At 42.2% G+C, this 12768-nt stretch overlaps 1 protein-coding gene across 1 annotated transcript in view; it reads right to left on the bottom strand.

Moving 5' to 3' along the window:
• Positions 1-5636: 5636 nt before the first annotated feature.
• The window catches only part of RGMB (repulsive guidance molecule BMP co-receptor b), a 28949-nt gene continuing 21817 nt past the window's right edge, over positions 5637-12768 (bottom strand). The window contains exon 5 of the mRNA XM_044383983.3: positions 5637-8957. Coding sequence (XP_044239918.1) covers positions 8289-8957 — 669 coding nt within the window. The 3' untranslated portion in view covers positions 5637-8288. The remainder of the gene's footprint in view (positions 8958-12768) is intronic.

The following is a 12768-nucleotide window of genomic DNA, read 5'->3' as shown; positions in this document are numbered from 1 at the left end:
GTACTTTTCATCTCTGATATACTTACTTTATAACTGGAAGTTTGTACCTTTTAAGCCCCTGTATCTATTTCACCCATCCTGCCATCCATATCCCCTCTGACAACCCGTTTTTTTTTCTCTGTATTTAAGGGTCTGGTGTTTTTTTTTTCTTTATCCCTATTGTTGTGAATATGAAGATGTCCTTCTTTTTTATGGCTGAGTAATATTCCTGTGTGTGTGCGTGTGTGCTGCAACTTCTTTGTTCATCTATGGATGAACACTTGGGCTGCTTCCATATCGTGGCTATTGTAAATAATGTTATAATAAACTTAGTGGTGTACGTATATTTTCGAAATAGTGCTGGTATGTTAGGTAAATATCCAGTAGTGGAATTACTGGATCATATGGTATTTCCATTTTTAATTATTTTTGGGGAAACTCCATACTGTTTGCCATATTGGCTGCACCAACTTGTATTCTCACCAATGGCGTATGAGGGTTCCTTTTTCTTCACTACCTTGCCAATACTTATTTCTTGTCTTTTTGAGTTTAGCCATTCTGACAGGTATAAGGTGATATCCCATTGTGATTTTGATTTGCTTTTCTTTGATGGTTAGTGGTGTCGAACATCTTTTCATATGCCTGTTGGCCATCTGGGTGTCTTTAGAAAAGTGTCCATTCAGATCCTCTGCCTGTTTTTTCTCCCCAGAGCCCACTGTAGCTTAATCCCGCAGCAGCCACTTGTAAGACACATTGGTCCCCAGGTGTGTTATGGAAACATCATGGCGGTATCAGCAAACTGCCAGAGTGGATTTCCCGATGGTCACACATTTAGTTAGCCAAACAAATGGCCTTGTTTCCAGCAGGTAACAGATGTTATTAGGTGTAGGATTTGCTATTTTTTAATTGGATCATTCTGTGTGTCAAGCTGTATAAGTTTTTTATGTATTTTGGATTTTAATCCCTTATCGAATATATCATTTGCAAATATCTTCCCCTATTCTGTAGGTTCCCTTTTCATTTTGTTGATCATTTCCATTGGTGTGCAAAAGCTTTTCATTTTGGTGTAGTCCCAATAGGTTATTTTTGCTTTTGTTTCCTTTACCTGAGGAGGCGTATCTAGAAAAATGTTAGGGCCAATGTCCAAGAAATTACTTTGTATATTTTCTTCTAGGAGTTTTATAGTTTCTAGTCTCACATTTAGGTGTTTAACCCATTTTGAGTTTATTTTTGTGTTTGGTGTCAGAAAGTGGTCCAGTTTCATCCTTCTGCACATAGCTGTCCAGTTTTCCCAACACCATTTGTTGAAGAGCCTGTCTTTCTTCCATTGTATATTCCTACCTCCTTTGCCATACATTAATTGACCATGTAAGTGTGGATTTCTTTCTGGGCTTGGTATTCTGTTCCATTGATCTATGTGTCTATTTACGTGACGGTGGTTTTTTTTTTCTTTAGTTTTGATTACTGTAGCTTTGCAGTATATCTTGAAATCAGGGATTGTGAGACCTCCAGCTTTGTTTATCTTCCTCAAGATTGCTTTGGTTATTCAGCGTCTTTTGTGGTTCCATACAAATTTCAGGATTATGTGTTCTAATTCTTTGAAAAATGCTGTCAGTATGTAATAGTGATCGCATTGAATCTATAGATCGCTTTGGATAGGACGAACATTTGACAGTAGTCTTTCTATCCATGAGCGTGGAATGTCTTTTATATGTGTGTCATCTTCAATTTCTTTCATTGTTATTTTATAGTTTTCAGATTACAGGTCTTTCACCTCCTTGGTTAAATATATTCCTATGTGCTTTATTCTTTTTTGGTGTAATTGTAAATGGGATTGTTTTCTTAATTTGTTTTTCTGATAGCTTATTATTAGTGTATGGAAATGCAACCAATTTCTGTTTGTCCATTTGTTTTGTCCTGTGACTTTACTGAATTCGTTTATCCCAGTAGTTGTTTGTTGTTTGTTTGTTCGGTGGAGTCTTTAGTGTTTCCTGTATATATGATCGTGTCATCTGTGAATAGGGGTACTTTTTCTTTTTCCTTGGCAATTGGGATGCCTTTTCTTTTTCCCTCCCCTCCCCTCCCCTCTTCTCCCCTCCCCTCTTCTCTTTTCCCTCTTCCCTTCCCTTCTCTTCCTTTTCCTTCCTTCCTTCCTTCCTTCCTTCCTTCCTTCCTTCCTTCCTTCCTTCCTTCCTTCCTAATTGCCATGGCTAGAACTTCCTGTACTATGTTGAATAAAGGTGGAAAGAGTATCCTTGACTTGCTTCTGATGTTAGAGAAAAAGCTTTCAGCTTTTCGTTATTTAATATGATGTTAGCTGTGTGCTTGTCATAAATGGACTTTAATATGTTGAGGTACATTAATTTTATACCCACTTGTTGAGAGTTTTATCACAGATGAATGTTGAACTTTCAAATGTTTTTTCTGCCTCTATTAAGATGATCATAGAACTTCTACCCTTTCTGTTATTGTCGAGTATCATGTTGATTGATTTGCAGATGTTGAACCATCCTTGCATCCCTGAGATAAATCCCACTTGATCATGGTGTATGATTCTTTTAATGTATTGTTGAATTTGGTAATATTTTGTTAAGGATTTTTACATCTGTGTTCATCAGGGATATTGGTACATAGTTTTCTATTTTGTGGTGTCTTTGCCTTGTTTTGGTATCAGAATAATGCTGGCCTTGTAAAAGGCTTTAGAAGCATTTCTTCCCACTCATTTTTTTTTTTTTTTGAATAATTTGAGAAGGATAGATACTAACACTTACCTAAGTATTTTGTAGAATTCACGTGTGAAGCTGTCTGGTCCTAAAATGTTATTTGTTAGGAGTTTTAAAAGTAGTGACTTAATTCCATTTCTTGTATGGGTCTATTCTATTCAGGTTTTCTTTTTTTTTTTTTTTTTGTGATTCTTTTTTGGAAGGTTGTGTGCTCGTAGAAATTAATTTTTTTCTAGATTTTCCAGTTTGTTGACATGTAATTAATAATTGTAGTAATCTCTCACAAACCTTTGTATCCGTTGTAAGTCCTTCCTTCCTTTTTTCTTCTCTCCTCTCCTCTCCCCACCCCTCACCCCTTCCCCTCTTTGCTTTGCTTTGCTTTTCTTAAGTTTATCTGGGTCCTGTCTTTTTTTTCTTGATGAGTCTGGCTAGAGATTTATCAATTTTGTTTATCTTCTCAATGAACGAGCTTTTCATTTCCTATTATTTTTTTAAATCTTTATTTCTATTCTGATCTTTATGATTTCCTTCCTTTTACTGTGAGCTTTACCCTTCTTTTCCTAGTTCCTTTGGGTATAATGTTAGATAACTTGAGATTTTTCCTGATTCCTGGGGTAAGCCCGTATTGCTATGAACTTAGAACTGCTTTTACTGCATTACATAGATTTTGGTAAGTTGTATTTCCATTTTCATTAATCTCGAGGTATGTTTTGATTTCCTCTTTCTTCACTGACACATTAGTTGTTCAGTTACATACTGTTCAGTCTACATGTGTTTGTGAGTGTTTTGTTTTGATCTTGTAATTAATTTCTGCTTTCCTAATGTTGTGGTCAGAAAAGATGCTTTCGGTCTTCTTGAATGTATATTCCTGTTTTGTGGCCTACCATGTAATCTGTACTGGAGGGTGTTCCATGTGCACTTGAAAAATATGTCTATTTTGCAGTTTGGGATGAAATGTTCTATATGTATCTATTAAGTCCATCTGGTCTAATGAGTCATTTAAGGTCAATGTTTGCTTACTAATTTTCTGTCTGGGTGATTTATCAATTAATGTAAGTGGGGTTATTAAAGTCCCCTACTATTACTGTATTACTGTCAATTTTCCATTTATGTCTGTCGGCTTCACATGTTAGGTGCTCGTGTTATATTAGTGATTAAGATGATCACGTGTTTTTTTTAACATGTCATTTATAGCAAGTGCGGTTCCTGCTGTTAATTTACGTACGGTTTGGCCGTATGTGTTCCATCTGATAGCAGAAGTGTTCCCTTTTTTCTGTTTCCCTTTTTTCTGGAGTTGGGAGTTTTCATTATTGTAATTTAAAAAAGGGGGAGGGGGGTCATTGAACTGTCCCCTATGAAAAACTCTCATTCAGAACACTTGGCTCCGTTGCTTTCTTCTTGCTAGAGTTTGATGGACCTACTTTAATATATGTTAGTTGACCAGACTGTTTTGTTCACTTGGTTTGATCACCGTAACCGGGCAAGGGTGAACATTCCACCTGTGTAGGATGTGTTAGCGTTTCCTCCTGGGCTGGAGATGCCCCCTCTCCGTACACATCTACATGCTACTCAGAAGAAACATGAACACTTCTGCACTCCAGGCATATACTTCATATTTTGGGTCCAGAAGACTGTATATCCTACTATTTAGTTGATAGTGTCACACATCTTATTTACTTGGTGGAGGTAGAGGAGTAAGTTCAGAGGAAAATACAGTTTAAATAATGTGAATATGCCTTATCCATTTGGAAGACAGAAAATGAATGAAAGGAGAAACAATATGGTTAGCTAGGCAGTCAGATAATAAGGAACCATGGACTGCTTTTTCTTTCTTTCTTTTTTTAATGTCTTAATTACATTCTGGGGCAGGGAGATGCTCCTTGGTACACACGCAAAACATTGCTAGTTTTTTCCTGCTGTTCCCATAAACAGAGGATCTTTGCTCAGAAAGGACTGCAGGAATCCAAGACTGCTTTACTCCGGCTGCCTTCAGGCATTAGAATGCTAAATGTGGCTACCAAAAAAAAAAAAAAAAAAAAAAAAAATCAGATAACAGGATTCTTTGGGTTTTTTAAAGTCCCTGTTTGCTGTTTAAGACAAAGTTAAGTTTAGGTTTTTGGACAGTCGCTTAAGTTTCAATCCCTGAAAAGCTGGGTCTGGACGTAGTACACTGAAAGAGAAGTTTTGACTTGTAAGCATAGACCTCGTGATGTGGATTATTTCTTAGTATTCATTTAGTACCAGCTTATGCATTAGTCAGTCAGTGTCTTTGTCACTGTCCTCCAATTTGTGTGTTTCAGATGACATTTTATTTTTTAAATTCTGATCTACACATAAACACTAAGAGTATAGATTAAACCTTCTATTTAAGAAATGATTACGTAGGTTTCCTCCAGGTGGAATTTGTCCCAGTTAGTATTTGACTTAGTAGTAATTGATTTCCTTTGCCTTCAGTTTGGGCTTCGTTCTTTTTCAAGTTTTGCTACCTTTTGGCGTGTTTTTTTGCACAAAGAACAAGTTGAGATCTTGTGATGTCTCTTTTTAGAACATCCAAGAAAAGGGGATTTACAAGTTCCCAAAGCCAAAAACATCCTGCTCCCAAGTCTATCCCACCAGAAGGAAGTTGTTGCAATCCACACTATCTTAAAAGAGCCACAGTGCAGGTCCCTGAAACTATTACTGAAGACAGGCCTTTGGGATGATACAGGTGGGCTAGTTTCACAGCCATTGACTTACTTGAAATTGCTTTAAACTTAAAAACGAAAAACTACAAGAAAGATGTAGTTTAGAAAATAAGTGAGTTTGTGGGCAGGTTGTATGACGTGTTATCGGTAATCACCAAGGATTTTGCATAAATACACCCTCGCTCCCTTTCCTCTGCGCCTGTGTTCTGCAGCCCTTCCAGCAGGTGTCACTATAATCACAGAACAAACATTCCACAGCATGGTATGTAACTTTATTTTTCTAGCATAATAATTTAAAGTATTTACACACTGCACACTCACTGTTTTACACAGATACTTATGCATATACCTATGAACCACATCTAAAGGTTTCTTTGCAAAGACTCGACACACTGGGAATTTCCAAGCATAACAGAGAAGAAAAGTACAAAAAAATGTTTTGAGTCTTTTAAAGACAGCCATGTGGAGCATCTGTGAAAACCAGTGTTTTCCCCCAAGTTTTAAGCTCCCCCAGGAGACCTCTGAATAGCTACAGCCTAGCCACATGTAGGTATAACCTGAAATTCTATGGGCTAAGGAGGATTTAAAGAACCAAAACATACAAGTACTATTTTCTCTAGAAGTCCTGGAAAAGAAATGGAAATATAACCTGGTCCTTCTCTAGAGAAGCATCTGTATTTGTCAGTTGTCTGTGGGGACTGGAAATGTTGTACAGGGACACTGATTGTAAAGGGACAACAAATACACCGGTACGGGTGCTAGTGATAGAGAACGCTTATTTGAAGCGGCCTTGCCAGTCTCAGTGTCTTTCCCCAGCTATGAGTCCAGGTGGTGGTTTTGCTTTCCCTGAAAAGGACAAAGGTTCTATTAACCGTATACACTCTAAAGCCAGATACTGTAGAAATTTCTACCGCTTTTACTTCACTTTTATATTGTTTGCACAAGAATAGTGGTTATAAGTACTCTATTTTTCCTCCTTTGTTCTACTCAATTACATAACAAAGTTACTAGCTAACTCTTGCTTCTGAACCTGGCACATGGTTCCATAGGTGAACAGAAACAGCCCCAGTTCAGAGCCGATGGCAGGTAGGCCCCAGTCCAGTTTTTACGAAAGGTTAACCGGTTTAGGTTTCAATTCTCTGGTGTTGCAGCTTTATCAACTAAGAAGCAGGATGCTTTTTTTGCGATTTTCCCTGACCTGCCCAGATGATTCTGTCGTATACCAGAACACGAGAGGGTTGCCGCCTATAGACGAACCCACAGCTCCCTCCTGTGATCGGATGATAGCTCAGTTCACTACGAAACAGAAGTTCCCCAAAACGAAATCCTCTTTTCCTGCCAGCTGGGGCCTCCGGCAGTGAGCCTGATCAACAGGACATGGCAAAAGGCAGAAATTACCCGGCCATCTAAAACTGAGCACAGTCTGAATCCAAAGTGCTGTGTATTTAAAGTTCGTTAACTTTTCCTTGCACTTAGGTAAGGTACAAATTGTCACCTTTCTCCTTGGTACCAAACATTTATATAGACCCAAGAGAAATTTACCTACCCTAGAACTCCCTTCCTCATGGTTCTTGAATTTGTTGGTGGTGCTTTCCTTTTGCAAGGGGATGCCAACAGTGAAAGGGAAGAGGCAAGGAGATACTTTACAGGAATTTTACCAAGTTAACTAAGTAATAGTCACTACAGATGTTGAGAGGGAGAGTACCTGATGAAAAAGACCGCCTGGAGAGCAACATTGCTTAGTGAGAACGTCTGGGTTAAGCAGCGCCCAGTCGCATACTGGGTCAGGCCAGGAAACACCCTGTTCATCCCCATCCCTACAGATACAGCAGCGGCTGACGGAGACCACGGTGTGGGGGGCAAGGAAGAGTGGCAAACCTTGTGATGGGAGCTGGGCCTTGATGTGAAGCAAGAATCCAACAAACCCCAATCTCTGGGTTCATAAGGTGAGACTGAGGAGGGTTCTCTGTGGGGGTTGGGGGGAGACAGGGAACAGTGTGTTTCTGAATACAAGCGGCCAAGGACCAAAAGGTTAAGAACTTGGGCTTGCACAAATTAGAAGAGCAAGGTGTGACAGTTTCAACAGGGACAGGGGATGAGGAAAAGTCTGAGAGCTCCTGGGGTCTAGTAAAATGCCTGGTATTTATCCATGAAATTGCTCTCTCTAGATCCTTCTGACCTATCGAAACAGCAGTTTTGTCTGGCTCAACCCCACATACGGTAAGTGCTCAGATAAAATGATCCTAGTTCATAAAACCGTTGTAATATTCTCTCTGCCCTTTGAAAAAGTGACAGCTGTGACAGAGGGTGAGGGTTCCTTCGAGATGTGTGTTTCACAAGAGCCGAAGTGCCTGTCGGGGATTAGCCGTCCGTCCACATCCAGTGAGGGCAGGGGGAGGCGAAGGACATCCCCCAGCTCACAGGAAGGACATAGCTCCCCCCAGAAGGCGGCGAGTGAAAGCTGCACACCCACTGTGGCAGGTCAGTAGCCAAGGGAAAAGGCAGGATCGAACGGCCAGGAACAGCTACAAACACCGTCACTGGTCATCTTCGCCGGGAACGCTGCGTATGGTGTCTGTGTATATGTACTATACATACTAACCAGGTACACACATAAATATTTAATATATAAAAAATAAAGTGCTTTCTAACAGGTCCCCAGGCAGGGACATTATAAAATATTTCACAAAACTGCAAAACAAAATCAATACAATCAAAGAACACTACATCCGACATACACGAAAACAGTCAAACACAGTATGTACACTCTGGTGGGTGCCCCAGGACAAACAGCCTGTCATATACATGGTATATACATATATACTCTTGTACTCAATATATTATGACAATATATATTTTAAAATTCTGTTATAGACAAAAAATAAAAAACAGAAGACGACCCCTACAAAAACAGAACGAAGATCAAGCACGGGAGTCCGAGGCCGACAGCCCAGGGGCTGCCTGCGCGGGCCGAGCCCCGGCTGCCGCTCGGGAAGATGTGCCAGCGCTCCTTGCGCGGGTGCAGCGCCTCCACGTCCGCCAAGGCACTGTGGGCGGCGGCGGTGAAGTTGGCGTCCCCGGTGGTGAGCAGGTCGAAGACGCAGGACTGGAAGTAGATGTCCTTCACTGGCATCTTCTCGTGGCAGTGAGCACTGGCAGCCTCCAGGGTGTAGCCCGGCCAGGCCGGCGCCAGCGAGGTGCGAGGCACGTGGTGCCCCAGGATGGCAGACACCTGGCCCTGCCCGTCGTCGATGCGCTCGCTCAGGGGGCAGCCATTGACGCACAGCTGCAGGTCCTGGCTCTCCTCGTAGGACATGGCCAGGTCCTCGGGCATGCGCACGGCCAGCGTCAGGTAGCGCCCCAGCTGCCGCACGAAGACCGTGGTCCCGATGTAGCGGGCGTGCATCTCCACGTAGCGGCCACTCTCCCGCTCCACGACGAGCAGGCTCTTGGTGTCGCCGTCCCCGCCGCTCGTGCTGCCGTCCACAAAGGCGGCCGGCAGGTCATCGGTCACAGCTTGGTACACTTTCTGATCTGTACACTCCCGGTGAGCTTTGAAGATGATGGTGATCTGGGGGCAGGAACACATACAAACGTAAGCAGCCCGGCGGGGACGCAGACGGCGCTCCCCTGCGGCCGGAGCCGAACGGCCAGCGCAGGGGCTCCTGCCTCCCCAGTGAAAGGGGTCACTGTTCAGGCAAAAGAACCTACGGGTTTAGAATAAAAATTTAATGCGAATCTAGGGAGTGTCCGTTAAGAAAATGTCTTTACTTTCCTGAAACAGAACTCCGTTGCTGCTGGGGCACAGGTAATTTTTACTGATAAGCTGGGTCTGTCTGCTTCCCCGGTAGATGACGGGCGGTATAGCTTCCACTCTACGTCCGTGGAAACGGCAAGGGGCGTAATTAATGATACACCCATCAGAACTTTGATTTCTAAAAGATCCTCATCTACAAACTCTGTTACAAACGCTTGGGCCAGAAGCAGAGTAGAGGAGGGGCCATCCCACCGACAGCCACCGTGTATCACGTGCCTCCGCGAAGGTTTCTGTAAGTCTCTTCATCAAAAGTCTCACAAGACTGGCTAATCCCTGCGACTGGGAAATCACTTGGCAAACACAGCTCCCAGGCACTGGCAGAGAATAAATACCCTCAACCTAGTTACAGCAAATGTTTTCCCCAAACAGCACCACGGCCCTTGAACTTCTCAAATTTTTTCCTGCGCCAACTCTCAATTCTCCAAATTAAGCAGAAAAAACGGATACTACAGCAGCTTTCCTTGAGGAAACCCATTTTCCTTCCTTATTTAGAACAATGACAAGACACCGAACCTTGGCCTCCAGCACCGTCCGCCTCCTCCGGTCCGGGGCGGAAGGGAAGAGGACTAAGGAGAGAGACGGGGCCTTCTGGGTCACGCAAGGGGGGAAGAAAGACAACATTTTGAGATTTGTGTTATTCTCAGGACCTGAAGTAATGGCTTATTTTTCTTTCTTCTTAAAAAAAAAAAGTATCAGTCAAGGAGGAAGGTAGGCAGGCCACTCTACAAACCTCCCTGGAGAGAGGAAACCTCCTACCTCCTGCAAGGGAACTAATCCCAACAATAGACCCTTGTTACAGAGGCCAGCAAGCGCCCTGCCTGCCCCCCCCCCCCCCCCCCCCCCCAGTCCTCACCACCACCCTCAAGTTTATGTCTGAAGCTTTGTTCCTCAAGCCGGCCAGCATTTACTCACACTATTTAATTCCACATGTTCCCACTGGTGTTACTTGACTGGAATTTTCCAGCCATTTCATTTTACTTCGGCCAGTTACAAAGCCAGATCTGAACCAGCTGCACTGCAGCAACTGGTGAAGTTCATACCGTTGTTTGCAGCTGCAACTACAAGCCAGACAATGTACTAGGAAAATGCTCGCTTAGCTCCCTCCTAATTACCCTGACCCACAGTTTAATTTCACTACCAGCCTTCTCGCATTTCAACACCTTCTTAACAACCCAAAGGAGGTGTACCAGAGATGACTGCAGGAAATTTGTTGTGCATCCAAGCATAGGACCTTCCAGAGCGAATGGGATTTTGAGCAAGCTATCTAATGGGACTATAAAATAGATTTATTTGGTGGCTCTAAAGACAGTCTGACAAGTGCTTTCTTTAGGGCAAGCTAGGATCCCTTGGAGGTGAAAAGCCTAAATCAAGTAAAGTCTGCACCTGAAAGAGCTGAAAGCTGACACAGATGGCTCCAATAAGGGCAAGACTTTTCATATAATCAGTGTCCTCATTTTCAACTGAAGCATTCGCACGTGAAGACTGTCTTTCTAGTCTAACAAACTTCTAGTTTAAACTAAATTGACAGTATTTTCAAGAATTAAACACTTCGTTCATCTTAGGAAAAACAAAGAGGAATTAGTTTTGTTGAGACAACAAAACAGATCTAATTCCGAACAAGTTGCCAAACGGGTAAGCAAGGGTCGGTACGGACATGAGTGGGGTAGCTCCACGTGCCTTACCAAGCCTCGTGTTGCCACCAAGCACAGCGATTCCAACTCAGGAGCCCTTTCGAACAGCTCATGCATTCCTGTCTTCTGCTGGGCTGGCGGCACTAATTCCCAGACCTCGAGAAGACCAAAGAACACTCAAAGCTTGACTTCTGCCCTAGGGTCTACACTGACCAAAGATCCCAATTTACTTAACAGATTTTTGTCTAATTTTCTAGGAGTCCTTTTCTCTAGGAGACAGGGAAGTTGGTATCTTTTTGTCTCTCTTCTGGGTGAAGTAATTCCTACACAGAGCAAATAAGTGTACAGAATTAGCCCTTGAATCAAAATACTGAGGGGGATGATGAATCAATCTCCAACCGTGGAGAGGGGTTTCTGGAGGGCTCCTCCGTAGTTTCGGTACGTAGTGAAGAGGAACCTAGAGATACAATCAACGTAGGTGTCGAGAACACGAGGCAACAGTTGTACCTGACTTAACATTTTGTAATGTTCATTCCTCACACAATCACAACTCAAACTCTCAAAAAAAAAAAAAAAAAAGGCATTCAGCCAGGTAGGGCCAGAAATTCATTTTCAGAAAAACAACATTTGTTCATTCTTATGAAGTCTTAAAAAAAAATCAAAACTGAGAATTTTTGGAAATTCCCAATGTTTTCTATTTTAGCTCTGATAGAATACAGTTTTGATTTTCCTGTTTTGCTAATGCTTTCAAACAGATAATTTAAAAACACCAGCCATGCTGCTTGCTTTCCCCTTCCGTGAACCGAGCCCTATGCTGTAATAACTCAATCTGGCACATCTGTTCTATGCCACACCATTTATCATTGATGGATGGCATTTCTGTGCATTTAAAACATCAATGCCTTTTGTTAAACCTTTCCCACCAAGTCCCTCTCAACCCCTGCCTCAGACAAACTACTCGAGTTCTCCTCATTCATTTTTAATGTTTCACTCCCTGAGATCTTTACCACCCACAGGGTCTATTAGGAAGACGGAGATAGCAGCTTCAAATCAACCTTTCCACGTGTGATTTAAGGATTTAAAGTTTGCTGTGAAAAATCAAAGTTTAGAGGCACCTGCCTTTCCTTTCCACCATGAAAAGAAAATGCATTAAAGAAAACGAGGTAGCCAAGGAAGGAAAACCCAGGCACTGATTTGCCAAGAGACAGACGTAGCTTCCCTAGGCTCGACAGCTTGGGCATAGGTTTTCAAACAGCAGGATTCCCAAGAGCTGTACACTTAACTACTTGTGCTTCTTGTATTTTGGAAGAAACAATTATCTGTGTTTAGTCAGGCTCTTTGGCGCTGCATGTGCAGGACCTCATCAGGGTCGATAAGAACCTGAGGATTCACCAGAATCCTCAAATTCCAGAACTGGACTCCCAGGTCAAGGGACTCACATCTCTTGGATTAAAATGGGCCAACAAAGTAAACTGAGATAGTAACAGAAATTAGGTTGGAACAGAGAGAAACACAATTTTGATAAGTTTCTGGTTAAAATTCTGCTTGTGGTAAAGGAAGCTAAAATGAATTCTATTTCACATAATTAGCTTACATGTCTACTGCATTAGACCCTCTGGGTGCAATTATAGGTTGAAAAAGTAGGCACCTCTGAGGCTAAGAGACCACTGCTCACAGCCCCTTTTACTCTTACACAGGTCAGTGGCATCCAGCCTCTACAGTAAGTCCCCAAGTGTGAGCAAAAATCAACCACTCCAGGAGGATACATGCTTCAAAGGAAAAAATTCACATGCTCTATCTCCAGGTCTAGAACATCTCATCTTTACTTCTGATGGTCAATTTCCTCTCACATTAGGAATAAAATAAAGATGTCTACTTTTGCCACAGCAATCAGACAAGAAAAAGGAATCATTCCAAATTGGTAACAAATAGGT

The sequence above is a fragment of the Ursus arctos genome, unplaced genomic scaffold (assembly GCF_023065955.2).
Source record: "Ursus arctos isolate Adak ecotype North America unplaced genomic scaffold, UrsArc2.0 scaffold_5, whole genome shotgun sequence".
NCBI lineage: Eukaryota > Metazoa > Chordata > Mammalia > Carnivora > Ursidae > Ursus > Ursus arctos.
Note: the sequence above shows the minus strand (reverse complement) of the source record. Positions and strands in the feature narration are given on the sequence as shown.